Source organism: Pseudorasbora parva, chromosome 23, assembly GCF_024679245.1.
Source record: "Pseudorasbora parva isolate DD20220531a chromosome 23, ASM2467924v1, whole genome shotgun sequence".
In the NCBI taxonomy this organism is placed as follows: Eukaryota; Metazoa; Chordata; class Actinopteri; order Cypriniformes; family Gobionidae; genus Pseudorasbora; species Pseudorasbora parva.
The window spans coordinates 12,186,139-12,198,893 of NC_090194.1; the positions used below are offsets into that span (position 1 = coordinate 12,186,139).

General features: G+C 38.3%; 1 protein-coding gene across 2 annotated transcripts in view; it reads right to left on the reverse strand.

The window, feature by feature from the left end:
- Window positions 1-11,746, reverse strand: part of lrrtm4l1 (leucine rich repeat transmembrane neuronal 4 like 1) — a 49,476-nt gene extending 37,730 nt beyond the window's left edge. Inside the window, exon 1 of one of the 2 annotated variants that reach the window (XR_010901280.1) lies at window positions 11,103-11,746. Coding sequence is in view for 1 of the 2 variants with exons in the window: in XM_067433687.1 (XP_067289788.1) it covers window positions 11,103-11,106 (4 nt within the window). In the remaining variant the exon portion in view is untranslated. The remainder of the gene's footprint in view (window positions 1-11,102) is intronic. The other variant, XM_067433687.1, reaches the window with a different exon arrangement.
- Between the last annotated feature and the right edge of the window lie 1,009 nt (window positions 11,747-12,755).

A 12,755-nucleotide genomic window follows, 5' to 3' on the forward strand; every position in this document is an offset into this window, starting at 1 on the left:
TCTGCATCTGTGAGAGTGTGGGCGGGCTTATGATATCGCAGCTGTACTTCCTGCTCTACTTCCTTCTCTCTACTGCGCAACTCCGGTCCCGAAATCACTACTGCACAGACTCGGCCCCAAGATGTCAGCGCTGTGCAGGCCGCCTGAAAGCTTCAACTATGGCAAGCAGAAATGGAGGTTGTCGTATCGTCCATATTTTTTAACGATTTATGGTTTTACTCTAACTTTAGGAGCTCTAGGCACATGAACAAAAGCACCGATCTCATTGGTCAACCAGTTTTAACATGGCACGTCAAAAAAAATGAACCCAAGCCATTTTGTTTTAAATGGCACTTTTACGCCTGCTGTTTTTCATGTTGGTGTGCACACTCACATTGGCGCCTTTTGTTTAGCTGCGAGGCGTTAAGCACAAGTGAAAATTGTCCACGTGTGGACGATTAAGCCTTTAGGCTATAACTCAGTGGCTGCAACCATACAGCACACACATACACACCCTCTCTCTCCCTGGTTGTTTCTGTTGAAAGGCATGGCTGCTGTTCTTTGCTTTTCAAGAAATAATTTATCTTTATTTATTTTTTCTATCTCAAGCTATAGTAGCAATCTATAGCGCGAAAGCTTGTGTGATTGCCGCCGGCTCGCCGTGCAGTGCATTCGTGCCGTGTACAAGCTGCCTTACAAAGTGAACTGCCTCTTATCGTGTGCAATATCTCATGCCTTAAATTGTGATAATCATATTTAATAAATCGCAATTTTACTTTCAAGGAAATAATTGACAATTATGATTTTTGTCATAATCGTACAGCCCTACATCAGTGTATTATTTGGTCTATTGAACAATGGATTACATAATTAAAATTATACTATAATAATGGTCTATAATAGGTCAGAACACTTCAATAATTAGTCAAAGACAATTAAAAGCAGCTTTATTTCAAACACATGCCCCTGGTTTCAAAGACATTCTATGATGTTGCGCCGGTTGTGCGAATGGACACTGCCGTATTAGCATGCACAGACATAACCTACTGTTTTCATGTGAAATTTGTGTTTCTGACATAACCGTGTGTGCATTTGACAGTTTAATTGCAATAACGTTAGTAAGAGTTTAATACTCACACACGTACTCACATAAGGCTTTAAAACTCATGCAGATGATAATAGTTCATGATGGTGAAAGACAGAGTGTCTGCAATGATCACCAGACAGATGTATCAGGTTTCATTTTTTGCTATGAAGGCTCCGCCCTGAACAGCAGCTAATTTGCATTTAAAGGAGACACACTGCACATTTTTCTTAAAGGGGGGGTGAAATGCTGTTTCATGCATACTGGGCTTTTTACACTGTTGAAGACTTGGATTCCCATCCTAAACATAGACAAAGTTTCAAAAACTAATGTTGGACGTTTGATGGAGTGTTTCTGTTAAAAATACTCCTTCCGGTTTCTCACAAGTTTCGGAGAGTTTTTTTCGAGTATGGCTCGACTTGACGTTAATAGACCGGAAGGTCCTTGTATGGGTCATACGGGCTCTTCTCCCGGTAGGGTGCGCGCGGGCGTGACTAGAGCGAGAGAGGAAATGCACGCCTATAAACACTGCTCTCAAGCTGCAGATCCAGTCGTCCGTGAACACTTATGTTGGTTATAGTCCGCGCCGCGCTCCACTTCATTCCTCTACTTTGACATTAAGCGACTTCAACGCTTCAGCACAGCATTCCGGGAAGGCAGCGCTGGATTTGAACCGATTTGAACGCAGAAATGACGGGAAGCTTCACAACATCGCTTCAGTCGCATCGCAAAGTGGATCTCCACACTCCAAGAAGTGTGTTTTTGACGGATCGGTCCGAGCGATAAAGGTTCGGTCCTGCTTTGGAAGCAGCCGGTGAGTAAAATTGCTTCAAATGTCGGTGCTGTTGCTTATCGTCGCGTGAGTAAACATCAGTAAACGACACGATCGCGTGCTTCGTCATTCAAAAGAGCTAACGGACTTCATTGCTGTTCTATGTATAACGTTACACTAGTCTGACGTGCAAAACCGTTTTGCTTGCTACTGCTAAGGTTTAGTCGCATACAATAGTCCATAAACCGAATCATGTCCTCATAAACTGCGAGTAAACACACACAAATGTTGACAGGCCACTAAATACAGTACATACCACAGAGACGGACGTCCTGCTGTTGCTGTTTCTATTTCAGCCTCCAAATTAGATTCTGGATCATATCTATTAGCTGAGATCGATAGCCATGGGTTTCTCCACGCTTGAGGACGTCACCGCTTTGTTCGCACTCGTCATTCTTTAGCTCCGCCCACACGATACGCCTCCAGGCGCTCGTTTTTTTCCGGAAAGACTCGGTACAGCCTATATTTCTTTTATAAATATAATAAAACTAAAGACTTTTCGGAGATATGAAGGATGCAATACTACTTTATAGGTACTCAAGATTGACATGAGATTGACTGAAACTGTTTCCCCCCGACCCCCCCCCCCCCCCTAAACCCAAACATTGGCATTTTCAAAATGGTATATTAAATGATCTATTAGGAATTTTTATCTGAAACTTCAGACACACTCTGGGGACATCTGAGACTTATATTACATCTTAAAAAAATGGGGAATAATAGGTGCCCTTTAAGTGTATAAGTAGGAGTTTAATGTTGTAATGCTAAAACCATCTAGGTCTCCATTTTAAATTCTGCAGCACACTGGTACAGAGAATTTTAACAGTCCAGTTGCAATATTTGATATTCAAACCAAGAAATTGCCAGTTGCCAGCTGATAGCAGTAACTCTCTAATGTAGGATCCTTATCGACCAAGACAGCGCCAATCAATGGCAATTGAGGTTAATTATTTAAAATACTCCTCACCAAAACCCAGACTCTGAATGTATTTAATAATACTCAAACCAAAAGAATAACCAATAAGCCACTAACAAAAGCAGTTGCACAGTAGCATTTGACTGCAAATGTCATGTGCAAACGAATCAGAGATCTATGGCAGACCGTGGTGGCAAGTGTGCCACCTGTATTACTGCAGATAAAAATCGATCCGGACACCACTTTTTTACTCCGCAATTTAAAATACTGTGAAGGCTCATGCACCATAGCTCATCCAAGGTTAGTTCATTTAAAAGCCACTCATTTAACATTGTACAACTGTGGCAGACCCTTTTCAAATGGCTAGGGAAGATGCTGGCACATACAGCAGAGTCAGCTGTCATATTCCTTGGCACGGTGGCAAGCTGATATTTCATATAAATGCTACGGGGAAGTTAAAAGGATAGTACCCAAAAATTAAAATGATCCCATGATTTACTCTCCCTCAATTCATCCTAAGTGTATGCGACATTCTTCTCCCAGAAAAGTTATATTTAAAAATGTCCTGGCTCTTCCAAGCATTATAATGGCAGTGTATGGAAGCCGAAAATTTGAAGCACAAAAAAGTGCATCCATCCATTATAAAAGTAATCCACACGGCTCCACGGGGTTAATAAAGGCCTTCTGAAGCGATTCGATGGTTTTGTGTAAGAAAAATATCCATATTTAACATGTTATAAAATACATATTCAACTTACAAAAAAAAAAACAAAGTAACTGCCACAATGATGATGCGGGACACAGCATAAGTGTTTTGAAGTGTGAGAGATGTTACTCTTTCTTCCTAAATTGAATACGGAAGGCGATCTGGCAGAAGCCAGAAATTTTACATTATAAAGTTTTGAATATGGATATTTTTCTTTACTTATTTACTACGCTTTACTTAAAAAGGACTTTAGTAACCCTCCGGAGCCGTGTGAGTTACTTTTATAATGGATGCATGCTCTTTTTTGGGGCTTTAAATTTTGGGCTGCCATTCACTTACATTAAAATGCTTGAATTAGTCAGGATATTTTTAAATAAAACTCTGATTGTATTCGTCTGGGTGTTTTTTTTTTTTTTTTGGGGGGGGGGGGGGGGGGGTCTATTCCTTTAAGCCTATTTAGCCTATTCCTTTAAGACTGTTATCCAAAGTGTCAAGATAATGGCAAACCCTGGATGAAATATGAACTTTTAAAGCAGAATGAAATCAAATGGTTATATCTCATAAGTTTGCCTATTTAAAGCAGCGGGATACCAGTTATACATTTGAAATGTTAGTCTAGTGAAACCAATTCCCTAGACTAAAATTTCAATTATATAACTGGTATCCCACTGCTTGCATTAAGCTCGGCTGTCAAGTCAACACTAGTTTTAATATCGCTTCATCCATATGGTAGACCAGGTAAATGTTTAATGAAAAGAACTGCACTTACCATATTAAAACTTCCTGTATCTCTAAACTAAACTTTGAGAGGAACACTGAGTGCAAATGTTACATTGATGGCTAATGTGAGAACAGCATGGGCACAGGAAATGCAAAGGTGCCTAATCTTAAAATGTAAAATAATAGTCTTTTTTTTTTTTTACAAATCCAAACTTTCCCTCAGGTAAGAGGAACTATGACTCATAGCCAAAGCTTGCAGGGTTGCCAACTCTCATGCATTTGGCGTGACACACACGCTTTCGGGCTCTGTGTCACGCTCTCACGCTGCCCAGCTTAATCTCACGACTTATTATTATTATTATTATTATTATTACATTTTAATGCGAAATTCAAACAATAAATAGCGTTTTGGCGCTTTTAAACTTGTGAGAAACCGAAAGGAGTATTTTTGACACAGAAATACTCCATCAAACGTCCAAATTAGTTTTTGAAACTTTGTCTATGTTTAGGATGGGATTAATAGAATGGGATTCTAGCCTAGAAATCTAGACACACCCTAGCGGCAGCAAATTTAATTTGCCCGCAAGTGTTGTCTAGGCACTCTCAATACCATTCTGAGCTGTGTTCCCCAAAATCTGGACGGCCCAATCACATCATGTATAGAGTCGGCGGGCGGGGCCATAATGACGACGGCCGAGTTGCGTTTGCGTGCTTCTAGTAAACACAGAAACTGGCGAACGGCGGTCTTTCGAATCAGCTCTGACCGCGACTCTGGAAGACTTGGAGTTAAGCTTTTCTCTGAGAAAAGAACAAAGAGCGGGAAGATGTGTTCGTAGTTTAGCCGACCGGATACGGTGAATGTTTAATCAGTCAGCGAGCTCCCCTTCACCGTCGTTGCTCCGGTTGGTGTAGCGCTATCCTATCTCGTGCAGAGGGAGTTTAAAAGACAACCGTTTATCCCGCCCCTCGGATTGAGCCCTGTCTATGGTGAGTTTCCAGACCAAACATCTTGATGTGGGTCTGGCTTGTCAGGCTAGGGGGGGGTCCCTAATAGGTACTACTTAAAACAAGATAAAGACATATTAATTATAAGACAAGTAATTCATTCAAATACATTTCAAATACTGTATCTTAAACCTAAACTACAACAAAAAATATATATAAGAACTTTGTGATTTTGGGGAAACAATGTCACATGTAATTTATACTTTATTTTGACAGATACATACTATTTGCACCGCAGTATTGTACATTAACAGGATGCAACAGTGATTTATTATTTTATTTTTTTAAATTATTAAATGGATGCCGCCTTAATGGAACACTAAAAGCCCTGCCTATACCTATCCCTAACCCTACCCAATAAATGCTTTTATTATAATTTAACATTTTGTTAAAGCACTTTATTAGAGCACTTTCTTATTTTTTATTGGGAAAAAATGCCTTTCTGATGTGATTTGTGATGAGAAAAGAGAGAAGAGCAAGCTCTGCAAAAGGCGAAATCGAACCAGTGTTGATGTGACAAAACATTGATCCATTAGCCATACGCTGTACTGATTGTGCAACGAGGATGTTGAATTGTCAGTGTTTTTTTTTTAAACCTTTTTTGGCACAGCCAGGCATTTTTAGGCGGAGCTAGTGCGAATAGCACTTGCCAACAAGGCCCGCTATTTGCACTTAGTGTGAATAGACACTCCGAAAATGAAAATCAACTGAAACTGTACCCAGGAAGGCTCTGTTTTTATTCGGATATGGCTCAACGTGGCTATTCCATAGCAATGTCAAGACCTGCTCTTTAATGTGTTCCAAGATCATAAAAAGTTAGGATGATGACATTTTAGAGCGGTTAAATAAGAGATCACTCAGCCGGACGGAATCCATCCAGTATTTAAGAAGAACGGCATTCCAAACACTTGAATGGTTCCAGAGCATGTGACCACAGCTCAAGCACATCATTTCCGCAGTCGAACCAAAGCTGCGATATTAAAATGATTAAAACACACATAAATTGTGAGATTGAAATGTGCTGTAACTGTGCCTCTCTCAGGATGTGGAGCGCAGAACAAAGGATTGATTTATACTATAAAGCATTATTTATGGCAGAATTGTAATTGTAACAGCTTAATCCATTGCAATGAATAAAGTGTGTTGCAAGACAGATATACATTTGATTTGCATTTAAGTAACAGGCTGCATGATGCGGCTCAAGATTAAAAATGCTAAGTTTGCTGGCGACTGCTCGTAAATAAATTAAATGCTCCAATAACAAAAGAGAAGCTCATAACTGTAAAGACAGGCATGCAGAGACCAGTCATCTTTCATAATTCAATATTAAGAGAGGCATTTTGCATACTGTGCAGCTGAATACTTTGTTGTGCCCATGGTTTTTAAAGGAATTAGTTATGACTGTACAGATTAAGTATGACTTTCAGCAGATATTTTGAAAAATGCTTTCACGTTTTGTGTAGATAATGGCAGTCAATGCGGACCGAATCAACACTGGACACCAGAGCTGCACAATTAACCATTAAAAGATTGTGATCTCAATTCAAATATCCACAGAATCTCATTGCTAAAATGACAATGTTTCGCCTGTAATAGATCTATGACAAAATCGCACCAGAACTGCATTGCACAGAGAAAGCAATTATCATGTGTAAAGTATGAAACAGCTTCACAACAGTCTTTTCAACCACACAGTATCATTGTTTATTTCTTTGTTACAAATAGTCTTATTACACAGATGTACTGGATTAAAAGTTTATAATTATCTGTTCAGAATTGCGGGAGAATAAAATTGATTCTCAATTTATCCAGAATCATGCTTGAAACGTTCTATCTGTAATTCTATGGCATGTTCAGTGTTCCACTGAAGAAAGAATGGTTCTTTAATTGGATGTACTGTCTCTATAAGATTTAAAAGGCTCATAGCCATTCTAACACATCTATATCAGTTATAGTTATTTTAGGTATTGCATTGAAAGGGTAAAAGAGTATACTGATATAACCAAGTGAAATGAAAACATTTGTCTTCTTTCGAAACCCATTCTCTCCAGTCAAACCAAACTCAAAAAAAAGCTTTGAAAGGTACAAGGTCTGTGTAAAAAAAGTGAATGTGAGTCACTTTAATCCCTGAAAGGTTATTTTATGTTATAAAAGAGACGAAAAGTGATTTAAAGGCGCAGTAAGCGATTTCTAGGAATTCACATTTTGAAATGAACCCAAACTAACACACCCGTCCCTTCCTTGTTCCGCCCCAAAAATACATGAACGCAATTCAAGAGTGGATGTTACTTTATCATACACCGTAAAAAATAAAAGTTTTTTTTTTTTAAATCAGGCCCAATTGAACATTTTCTAGTGACTGATCACATCTAAATTTTTCAGTTAGCCAAATTAAATTTGTGTGAATTGATGCAATATAATTCACAGCAATTCAATTTGGCCGACTGAAAAATTTAGATGTGATCAGTCACTAGAAAGCGTTCAGTTGGGCCTGATTTTTTTTTTTTACAGTGTAGCAGAGGTGAAGCAAACTAAAGCTTAGCGGAAATTATAGCGAAGATGACGAATGAACGTCAAAGAAGGACGAAAGCTGAAACCACAGTACACAAGTATATAAGCAAGAGTTGGTTGTTGGTTGTTAGTTGCCAGCAGCACATACTCAAAACCAAATGTTACTTACATATGGAGCAGAAACAACACAACCTCAGCATGTCTCCAGGCCTTCCCGGCCCGCTGAGGTCTCTCCAGCTCTGGAAAGCTTTTCTAATACTAACAAGGGTCTTAAAGGATTAGTTTGCTTTAAAATTACCCTATATTTACTCACCCTCAAGCCATCCAAGGTGTATGTGACTTTCTTCAGGATATTAATAAATATCCTGCCGCTTCCAAGCTTTATAATGGCAGTGACGGTGTCCATTGAGTTTGAAGTGTATCCATCAATTATAAACATACTCCACACGGCTTCGGGGCATTAATAAAGGCCTTCTGAAGAGAATCTTCAGATTCCTTTTACTTTATAGTTGGATAGTTTTAAATATTGATATTTTTCTTAGAGATCGATTTTCTTCAGAGGGGCCTTTATCAATGCCCCATAGTGTTTTGGAGTACATTTATGAGGGATGGATGTACGTTTTTGAGCTTCAAATAGACACTGTGACTTCCATTATAAATCTTGGAAGTAGCAGGATATTTATTAATATCCTGAAGAAAGTTAGCCTGACAAGCCAGACCCACATCAATATGTTTGGTCTGGAAACTCACCATTGACAGGGCTCAATCTGAGGGGCGGGATAAACGGTTGTCTTTCAAACTCCCTCTCCACGAGATAGGATAGCGCTACACCAACCGGAGCAACAAAGGTGAAACAGAGCTTGTTGATAGATTAAACATTCGCCGAATCCGGTCGGCTAAACTCTGAACACATCTTCCCTTTTTCAGAATGACTTCAGTGCCGTTCTTTGTTCTTTTCTCAGAGAAAAGCTTAACTCCAAGTCTTCCAGAATCGCAGTCAAAGCTGATTCGAAAGACCGCCGCCGTTCACCAGTTTCTGTGTTTACTAGAAGCACGCAAACGCAACTCGGCCGTCGTCATTATGGCCCCGCCCGCCGATTCTATACATGATGTGATTGGCCCGTCCAGAATGAGGGGAATACAGCTCAGAATGGTATTGAGAGTTCCTAGACGACATTTGCGGGCAGATTAAATTTGCTGCCGCTAGGGTGCGTCTAGATTTCTAGGCTAGAAGAAAGTCATATATACCTAGAATCGCTTGAGGGTGAGTAAATCATAGAGTAATTTTCAATAAAAGTGAATTAATCCTTTAAAGCTCTTGCCTGATCATAACCCTTCTTTTTCCAGTGATATTCATGAGCTGTTTTGTAATGTCTCTCAGCCATCTCTCTTTCTACAGTCTTTATCACACTCTCTCCTCCCCCATCATGAGTGGACACGTCCCCTATTGCTAAATGGGTAAAAATTTGTTGTGTTTCTTGGTCTAATCCATTTTCAACAGTGTTTTTCAGAAATCGCTTACTGTGATATTCCTGAGCTCTTTTGTAATGTCTCTCAGCCATCATTCTTTCTACAGTCTCTCACAATCTCTCCTCCTCCATCATAAGTGGACACGCCCCTATTGTTGATTGGGTACAAATTAGTTGTGGTGCTTGGTCCAATCCACTTTCAGTGGAGTTTTTCAGAAATCGCCTTTAGTTGACTTTGATTGTGGCTCGGTTGTTGGTGCTAGAAGGGCTGGTCTGAGCATTTCACAAACTGCTGATCTTCTGCGATAGTACTATTGTAAATCTCTACGGTTTACAGAGAACAGTCCAAAAAAAGAGAAAATATCCAGAAAGCAGCAATTCTGTGGGCCTTGTTGAGGTCAGAGGAGAATGACCAGACTGGTTTAAGCTGATAACCAACAACACCTCAAATAATAACCCGTTAAAACCGAGATATATGCAGAAGAGCATCTCTAAACACACAACACTCTGAACCTTGAAGCAGATGGGCTGCTTCCAGCAGGATAACGTGCCATGTCACAGAACTCAAATCATCTGAAACGCTTTTCTTGAACATGACAATAAGTTCTTTATACTCAAATGGCCTCCACAGTCAACAGATTCCAATCCAATAGAGCACCTTTGGGATGTGGTGGAACAGATGATTGGATGTGTAGCTGACACATCTGCAGCAACTGCATGATGTTATCTTTTCAATATAGACCAAAATCCCTGAGGAATCTTTCCAGCACACTTTGTTGAATCTATGCCACAAAGAATTAATGTGAATTAACAACCCAGTACTAGCAAGGTGTATAAAGTGGCCGGTGAGAGCATGAGAGTATATATATGCATATATATATATATATATATATATATATATATATATATATATATATATATATATATATATATGTAAAAACTGAGGTTATAATAAAGAGACAAATTTTAAATGTTACATTACCTGGAGAAATATTCACGACTAAGGTATGACAAATAGCCTCAGTCCCCCCTTTAGGCGTAAGCTGCACTGTAAAAACTGTTTTGCCATGCAGGTAAGCTAAACTTAAATGAAATTGTTAAAATTTAAACTGCTTTATAAGATCAAACCACATTTGTTGTTTATATTTTGAAGACAAGAAAGGGGTTTTAAAAGGAGGGAATGAAACTAAAACCCTCCTCCGTGACTGGTTGCTCCACTAATCCTATCAAACTTCATTATAGAAAGTTTCATTATTTTTCTCAAAAAATATAAAATGTAGCATTTCAGAAGATACAAATGTTTCCCATTGTTATTTGAAAGTTTCCATAACATCATAAAAACATAAGAAAAATAATATATAATGGTATAGCCTACATGAGTACTCAAATTAAAGAGGAGTTTAATTATTTGTAAATGTCCATAGTTCTTATTGCACTTAATCGGAATAAGTCTTGCATTATGCCTCACTGTGATGTCAGAGACCACGTGGTTCATTTAAAAAAAAAAACTGTTTTTCGAACCCCTTCCTTTGACACGAAATTGTTCGAAAGAACCGATTCGTGGAATTGACTCGAACAGCCCACCACTAATTTGTGCACTGAAATTGACAGGCAAGCCAAAAATTATTTGAACACCGTGAGAAGATTTTAAAAGCCTATTGGATGAATCATCTAAAAACGAGAAAGAAAAAAATATAATTTTATATCTACATTTCCTAGATAGATGAAAAAGGGAACATTTGTTTAATTTTACATAAATGGGCAGACTAATATTTTAAATCAGCAAATTATATAACATCAATTATAAATATAAAGATATCTTAATGAATCATCAAGGGTACGGATAAACTTTATCCCAGGGTGCCAAGTAGCCTACTCACCCATATCAGCCGTGCGCTTTTGATTCCACTCGCGTTTAATCCCTGCGGTTACTGCACAGATACTCAGTCTCTCAGGATCCACTCCAACGAAGACTTTTACCTTTTGTCCGAGCAGTATTACAGCTGAACTAAAATCATTATCGATCCGACTCCATGTCGCAAAACACTTTAAAACGTGCTGTCTCCCACGTTTAATCCAACAAAACGACAAACCGGTATATATCCAACAGCATTTAACATGATGGTTATCCCTCGATCAAACGGAATATGATTCAATTCTCGTTACGCAGCATTCAACTGTCTGAAGAAAATGGCAAAAGTTGTTCTGGGTCGCATAATTGGAGCAATAATGCTTAAATCACGCGGAGCTTGTCGACCAGAGGTACCAGGGGTAAGCAAAGGCAAAAAAGAACGAGTCTTGAGGGCTTTGTGTGAGAGGAAATCTGTGCTCGCCGCAGCAGTGAAGTCTCAGAGCAGCTCCGTCCCTGAGAAATATCACAGACCGTGATGATTGCGCGCTCCCGCCCCCAGGTCCTCCACAGTCATAATAAAGGTGACCCGGAGGCAAACCTGCTGCGGTAAACACTAGCAGAATGCCAGAACAGCCCCATACCCAACCAAGAGTGTTGATGAATGTAAATGACACTCTGTTAACCACTAATAGAGACCCAGTGTGTGTATGGTACCATTACAGTTATGGACACCAGTATGAAATTATGTAACAGAAATTAATTGAATTAATAATATTGCCATAAATGATTAGGTTATGCTTGACTAGTTTTGACCTAATTCCTCAACTACTTTACATCATTATGTCTGGAAAGGTTTACATTTATTAAAAGATGATTTATGCTCCATAGATCAATCAAATGAGAAATAACGAGGAAAAGAGGTTTGAAATAGTACTTTTTTTAACAAAATTATAATAAAATAACTATTTTGATATTAATAGGCCATTAGGCCTATAATTTAAGTGAGCTCTATATGGAACTCCGGCTTAACAGAGCTATATGAATCCGACTCTTAAAATTGCTTTCAAAATGTTTCAAAATGTTTGTAATCTAGGTTAAAAGGTTAACTCAAAAGGTTAAGTAATTTAAACATTTTTATTTTATTTTTATAAAATCACACGTATCTGGAATATTTATTTCTGACTCAATCATGGAATTATGCATCAATATTTTATGTATATAAACTGTATATTTGACCAAGGCATCCTTGGTCTGGAAGTTTTTTGTTCTCATATCTTCAAATAATTTCAGCTCAAATCAATATTTAATGTCCATTTATTGAATTACTTGGTAAGCCTCATAAGCAATATAATGTATAGTAAATCCATCATTAGCTGCACAGTGTGTGAAGATACATCCAAAATGAAAGAAAATTACCTGATAGTGTAATAATAATAATAATAATAATAATAATCCAGCATGCTTGCAACATCAAATTCTTTAACGATGAACAAGATATGCAAATATGGAAATGGGAATTTAAAGTCAACATGAAATAAAAACTGACAATTATTTTGTATGGACTATTGCTTTTAAAAGGAGGTCCATACAAATTTTGTATGGGACTATTGCTGTATTTATAATAAATAATTGATCTGTGCACATAATAATACTACAAAAATAATGTGCTTCCTAATCTTTT